We start from the raw sequence: 7,469 nt of genomic DNA, 5'->3' as shown, positions 1-7,469 counted from the left end.
GAGTTGTCCTCTGATCTACACATACACACACACACACACACACACACACACACACACATATTCACACACACTCACATACACATACACTCACACACACACTCACACACATACACTCACACACACTCACACACACTCACATACTCACACACACTTACACACACACTCACACACATTCACACACTCACATACACTCACACACTCACACACTCCCATACACTTAAACTCATACACATATTTTAAAAACTACTTTCAAGATGAGGATGACACACTATATAGGAGTGTACTCAGGGCTCTCTTCATGTCCCTGTTCCTCAGGCTATAGATGAAAGGGTTCATCATGGGAGTGACCACAGTATACAGAACAGAAGCAAACACCCCTGCCCAAGAACCTTGTGTCCATATAGAACTGAGGTACACTCCAAGGCAAGTTCCATAGAACAGAGACACAACTGAGAGATGAGAACCACAGGTGGAAAATGCTTTATACTTTCCTCCCACTGTGGAAATCTGCAAGACAGATGTCACAATCTGAGAATACGAGAAAAGTATCCCAGCAAGAGGGAAAAAGCCCATGATGCCTGTTACAATATATAACACAACGTTATTGATGAAGGTGTCAGAGCAGGATAGCTTAAGGATTTCAGGAAGCTCACAAAAATAGTGTGGAATTTCCACGACGGCACAGAAAGACAGCCTCAGTGCAGTTAAACTCTCAGGCAGGGCTCCAAGTATGCTTATGAGCCATGCCAGGAGAAGTAGCTGGGAACAGAGCTTAGGGTTCATGAGGACTGTATAGTGTAAGGGGTGGCAGATGGCCACAAAGCGGTCATATGCCATCACAGTCAGAAGCAAGTTGTCCAGAAGTCCAAAGACTGTGAAGAAGTACATCTGTGTGATGCAGCCTGCGTAGGTGATGAGTTTACTCTGAGTCTGGATGTCCAGCAGCATCTTTGGGACAGTGGTAGAGGTGAAACAGATGTCAGAGAAGGATAGGTTGGAGAGGAATAAATACATCGGTGTGTGCAGCTTAGGGTCAGAGACAATGGCCAGGACGATGAGCAGATTCCCAAAGATGGTCACCAAATACAAAGACAAGAACAGCCCAAAGAGAACAAACTGAATCTCTGGATTTTCTGAAAGTCCCAACAAGTAGAATTCTGGAATCCCTGTATGGTTTTCTGGTTCCATGTAAATGAAGTGTCTATACAAGGGAAGAAACAGGATGACTAAACTAAGAGGAAACAAACATAGCAGGGATGCCTTAACTCAAACCCTGGGCATTGGCAACATGAGGTGCTTGCTTAGTGCTCGCTTCTCTTCAGAAGCTGAGGTTTCTAAGTTTAGCCATACCGTCCTGTGGGTCACCACATGAGGGACCCCTAGCTGTAACATATAATGTAGTATTCAGATCTGATTTCAGATACTCAGCTACCCCGGCTCTTTCTTAGCCAGCTTTTATCACCTAAGATCTTTTCAATTTCTTTGATCGTTTATTTTTAAAAACGTGTTCTTTGAGGATTTTATATTCACACACAATGAACTATGATCACTTCCACTGCTCATTGCAACCTCTACTAAGTTCCTCCCATATTCACCCAACAATCCGCTTCTAACATCACATCTTCCTACAGAACAAAATGTGTTTTTCTTACTCATTTTTCCTCTTAAAATAAGTTTTGTTTCGTTATAGTTTTCATTTTTTGAGACAGGGTTTTTCTGTGTAGCCTTAGCCATCCTGGAACTTACTTTGTAGACCAGGCTGCAAAGACCTGCCTGTCTCTGCTAGGATTAAAGACATGCTTCACCACGCCTGGCTAGGTAAATAATTTTTCAAACTAGAATATAACCATATCATTTCTCTCAATTTTTTCCTTTCTCCAATTCATCCCATGGCCCCCTCAAATTCCTGGCTTCCCCTTCTTTAATTGTTATTGTTAAATATTTGTGCATATATATGTATAAGTATGTAGATATAACTCACTAACACCAATTAGTGATACCCATGTATTATGACTGTGGAGTCATCTACTGGGGCATGTGAACCCTGCCAATAGACACACTCCTAAAGAAAAGCATGTCTCCCTCCCCTAGCAGCTGTCAGTTGTCCCCATATAAGGGCTTGGGCCTCAAGAGCCCCTCCCTCTTTTTGTGCCAATGTGAACTCGGTTGAACTGATGCAGGTTTTATACACATGCCTACAGTTCATGAGTCACATCACATCTAGAATATGACATTTCACAACACTCCTCCCCACATACTGTCCCTTCCATCTTCTCTGTCTCCTTTTTCACAGTGTTCCCTGGGCCCTGAAAGCACAGGAGGCTGCTGATAAAAATGCCTCCCTTAGGGCTGGACACTCACGGTCAGTTATTCTCAGCATGTTGACCAGGCATGAGTCCTCACTGACTGCTGCCCACTGTAAAAAGCTTTCCTCACCAAGACTGAGAGAAGTTCCGGTCTACGGATAGAAGCACAGTTATTTAGAAGGCATTTAGCGAAATAATAGTAGTAGGTTTGACTATAAAGCCTAACACTTCCCAGCCATGAATTTTTGACCATGTGTTCAGTACCACACACATGAAATTCCCAGGTCACTATTGCAACAGTGAACATCTTCCATCTTGCATGGAAAGTCAGTATTATAGTATGCAGGGTCCAGTGCTGGGTAAGACCCTTGATAACTTTTCTCCCCCAGCCAACTCCATAGTATCTTCCAGTACTATTTAAATCTAGCCAGCTAAAAGGTGGTTTTCTGGGACGTTTGAGATTGATATTTGTACATCCTGCAGCCAAAGTGTGTGGTATCATGACTTTAAAATGCTGCAACAACAACAACAACAATAATAGTTTAAAAGTTTAATGTTATGGTTAAATACAGCTATAATAAGTGGTGAGAAGGTGACTAAATGCCACAGAGAGAAGAAAAGACGGCAGTGCAGTTAAGAGCACTGGCTGCTCCTCAAGGGAACCTGAGTTTGATTCCCAGCAACCACGTGGCAGCTTTCAAACATCAATAAATCTGGTTTCAGGACATCTGATAACTTCTGGCCTCAGTGAACACCAGCTACACACATGCTACACAAATATATATGTAGCCAAAAAGCACACACATGTTTTTAAAAACGGAACAAATATAAAGGATGAAATTACTTCACCAACTAAATTTCACCATTTCACCCTCATGGAGATCAAGATGCTAGTGTGGCAACTTTGTCTAAATTTAGTTTATAAGAATTGTTTGGAATCAAGTGAAATATATCAGGTAAAGGTGCTTTCCCTGGATTCAGTCTCTGCGATCCATATGGCGAAAGAATGGAATGAGCCTCCTGGAAGTCCTCTGACCTCTACAGAAGCACCATAGTATGATGTAGTCGTTCTCCAGTAAATAAATTAAAGAGAAAGAACTTTAAAAAATTAACCGTTGTGCTAAAAGAAAACAGCCTTCATCACACAACCAGAATAAGAGCACTCATTTGCTTCATTAAGTAGTATCCATAGAAAGCTATCCTAAACAAGTTAGGTTAGAAAATATATTCAGTGAGTGCTAAAGATGATGGCCAGGTTGCATGCAACTCAAAGACGCAATGTACTTTCCATGGAGGTAGTTGATTCATTACCATACAGTGAGTTAGTAGGAGAAGGCATTCTAAACATGGTGAGCTCATCTTTACAGGTGCTAAAAGCACTCTGTGGAAATAGCTCTGGGAGAATTCTGACGGTAAGGATCTAGCTAGCCATAGGAAAATAGATTCTTTATCAGCTAATATTCATCCAGACATGAAATTACAGGAAAGGTTTCCATTAAACTCATAATAAAAACAAATATTCATGTCTGCTACTGCTGCTACCAAGTACTATTATAAAACTTCAATATGATGAAGGAAAAATGATAGTTTTTCATACTATAGGGAAAAGCAATTTTATTCATTTTCAGATGAGAAAATGATTGTATAAAATTGATGAAAAGCTATTACTATTAAAATGTATAAGGCTAAATATTTAAATACAAACATACCACTTTATTTACTATCTCCAGCAATAAACAGACATTTTATAAAATGGTCATATACCTATCCAACATTCTGGAGTTGGTAATGTCATGAATCTTAGAGTAGAACATCCTAACACCACTATATTAAACTAACATAATTCCTAATTGCATTCTGAATACTTATCCTTCTATACACGGGTAAGTGTACCTCTCACCCCTCATCAGAGAAACTTTTCTTTATAGAGAAGATAATAGAAATATTGTAAGAGTCAGAGGACCAGAAGTCTGCTGTGAGACTGTGTCTCCTAGAATTGCCAAGGAAGATACTCTGCCCATGGTACCACAGCAATGTGACTGCCTGAACAGAAACTGAACAATGGCACCACGGCTAAATACGCTGTTATGGAAGGAGAAATCTCAGGGCATCCAACCCCTAGAAAAAGAACTACAGGCAACTAAGGACTGCTGGGAGAGGTAGAATTGGTCATCCTCAGGCGTGAGTCCTCTAATTGGTTATCCAGTATCAAGTACCCAGTATCAATGCATATGCATTGGAACAACTAAATGGACTCAGCATGTTTTATTTATATACTCATGCATATATGCAGCAATAATTAAAGAAAAAGAGAACATATATTTGAGAGAAAGTGGGTGTACATGGAAGGGGCTGAAGGAAGGAAAGAAGAGAAATGATGTAATTATATATTAATTTAAATATAAAAGGATCTGGATTAAATAAAAGACATGCAAGTGGAGAGTTCAGGAGAAATATAGCCAATAAAGTGCCAGGAGGTGAGTCTGACTAAAGTACACTGGATGCACATGTGAAAAAGTCATCATGTAGCCAATCATTTTGTAAATTAACATATATGAGTAAGCATTGTTATAGAGCAAAAAATACGTTTCAGAGTAAAAAAGTTCCACAGCCTCTGAATCACTGTTGTAACTCTACAGAAGTTCATTGAGATGTATGGACTTCAGGTCTAGTTAATTTTGGCCTGTGTGTGTGTGTGTGTGTGTGTGTGTGTGTTTACTTACAAGTTTTTATAATAAAGCTTATTTTTTAAATAAAGCTCATTTTTAAAAGCAAAAAATGATGACTTGCACAAAAAGAATTCTGGACATTAACAGAGATAAGCATACAAATGAGTGAGTCATATTTATAATGTGCACATTTACATGAATCATATTAATCCTTCCTGTTAAATGACTTTATTCTATCAAATCCATATTCTGTACAAATGAGTATCTCATATTTATAATTTACATGAAGTATATTAATCATTCCTGTTGAATGACTTCATTCTATCAAACCCATATTCCCTAGAATCATGGAAAGGGAGAGCTGTCAACCATATTTCAAATGTATCTAAAGGAGGCTGGATAGATATGTAAGCAATGAGATGCAAAGTGAATAAGAACTAGTGGGTGATCTGAAAATATGATCAATGAATAAAACACAAAGGAACCCTGAAATCTAACACAAAGGAAATAAAAAAAATCCTAGAGAGCAACAAGAAATAGTTACATCTGATAGGAGAAGAAAGCCTTTAGCTTTGATGTCAGGAAGACCAAGGAGCAAGAGGGATGCTGACTATGAACGAGTTTCAGTTAGCCTTGGGCTCCCATCCATTAGTCACAAGGAGCAAGAGGGATGCTGACTATGAACGAGTTTCAGTTAGCCTTGGGCTCCCACCCATCAGTCACCTGACTCTCTAAATTGTTTTGGAAGCTGTGACATTTCCTTGTTGCCTAACCCTAAGCTATTCAGCTGGAAGAATTGCTTCTCCATCTCTTATTCCATTGGCCAATAGTTTACTCAATCAGATGCTATAATTTTCAGATGTGTCTTGTGCATCTTACCTTTCAGAAAAGAGACTGCTAGAGCCAATGAGTCAGCAAGGTCAGCAAGATGAGGTAAAGAGTGATTCCTGAACCATAGTAATGTCCTCTGGAGCTGAAGGATTTTTTTTCACATATGCTTGGATTAGTGAATGGCAATGTCAGGAGCTGTATTGTTTATTTGGTTCCATAAACTCAATTCTCAGAGCCTCTCATTAAATAAAAGTGTATAACCTCATAATCTCTGGACAATATACCTGCTAGGAACCTGGGGACCAAAACATTAATGACAAAGTTCCAATCAGTTTTGTTCCCTTGTGGTTATTGAGTTTAGAAACTGTGCTGCTTCCCCCAAGAGTCATTATAAAACTATTCATAAGCACTTTAAAAGGAAATAGAGAAATATGTTGGAAAATGAAAATATACAAATCATAGACAGTATAGATATTTGCAAGTATATTGCACTAGATATTGAAGAATATACAACTAATACTAAAGATCTGAAGGAAGAGACAGATTGCAGTGAATAACAACAGGGGATTGCAATATACTACTTTCCAGCCATAGGCAGATCAGGCAAGGAATCATACAGAAACAGTGTACTTAATAATTTTGAGCAAGTGGAATTAAAAGACTATAGAATTGAGTCCAATAACAACATTCTGATTACTGGAAATCTCTCCAGAAAACATCATTTGTTGAGTCAGGAAACAAGCCTGAAACAGTTTGAGAAGACTTAAATTAAAAAGTACCTTTTCTAATCACAGTTCTTGAAACTAGTAATTAGTAGTAAGTTGACTTTCAAAAAATTAACAAGTACATTTTTAAAACTATATTTCAGAATAAACAATAGCCTGATGAAGAAATAAGTTGAAAAATTTAAAAACAGCTTTGGAGAAACAAAACTGGAAATACAACACATGAAAACTTAGGGCATGAATTAAGAACAACCCTAAGAAAAGAATTCATATTAGTAAACACTATCACAAAAAGAAGAAGCATCACAAGGAAACAACCTCAAGAAAATACAAAAGGAACAAACAGCCTGGCTGATTTCAGAGTAAAGAGAAAAATAAAATATAAAAATATGAGTGCACCCACTACTCATGACACCTCCCAATTCCCTTTGATGGCTGTGATGTCATCAGGTGTAAGAAGACACAGAATCTCTTGACTGAATCTGTTGGCGTGACTAGCACCCAAGAAGCCAAGAGTTCGCTGGACGTACTCATTGCCACAGGGTCAGCTCCAACAATCATTATCTAGGTAACTCTGAGAACATGCTATGTGGCATGACCATCAAAAGAGGGACCAGAGTTTCTGCCGAATTGTGGACATAGCCCGTGAGCAGCAAATGCTGCAAAAGCAAGGCTAGAGCTACACCCACCATTAATGAAGTGTGCTCAGAATACTATGAAGGTCTGAGGATGGGAGAGTTCTTAAGCACCCTGTCATCATGAAGCCCAAATTCTTCAGCAAAAGGGCTGAGGAAGTGCCTGTATTCTGGTGGCTTGAAGCCACTCAGAGAGGTTCATTCAATACTAACATTCTTTTTAAAAGCCCGAATAAGGGGCTGGTGAGATGGCTCAGTGGGTAAGAGCACCGATTGCTCTTCTGAAGGTCATGAGTTCAAATC

The 7,469-nt window shown here is 39.0% G+C and overlaps 1 protein-coding gene across 1 annotated transcript; it reads right to left on the bottom strand.

Annotated features, from left to right (window-relative positions):
- Positions 1–249: 249 nt before the first annotated feature.
- On the bottom strand, positions 250–1,188 carry LOC116104622 (olfactory receptor 7C1-like). Its single transcript, XM_031391125.1, has one exon. The coding sequence runs from the start codon at positions 1,186–1,188 to the stop codon at positions 250–252; it is 939 nt and encodes a 312-aa protein (XP_031246985.1).
- Between the last annotated feature and the right edge of the window lie 6,281 nt (positions 1,189–7,469).

The sequence above is a fragment of the Mastomys coucha genome, unplaced genomic scaffold (genome assembly GCF_008632895.1).
Source record: "Mastomys coucha isolate ucsf_1 unplaced genomic scaffold, UCSF_Mcou_1 pScaffold22, whole genome shotgun sequence".
Classification (NCBI taxonomy): Eukaryota; Metazoa; Chordata; class Mammalia; order Rodentia; family Muridae; genus Mastomys; species Mastomys coucha.
Note: the sequence above shows the minus strand (reverse complement) of the source record. Positions and strands in the feature narration are given on the sequence as shown.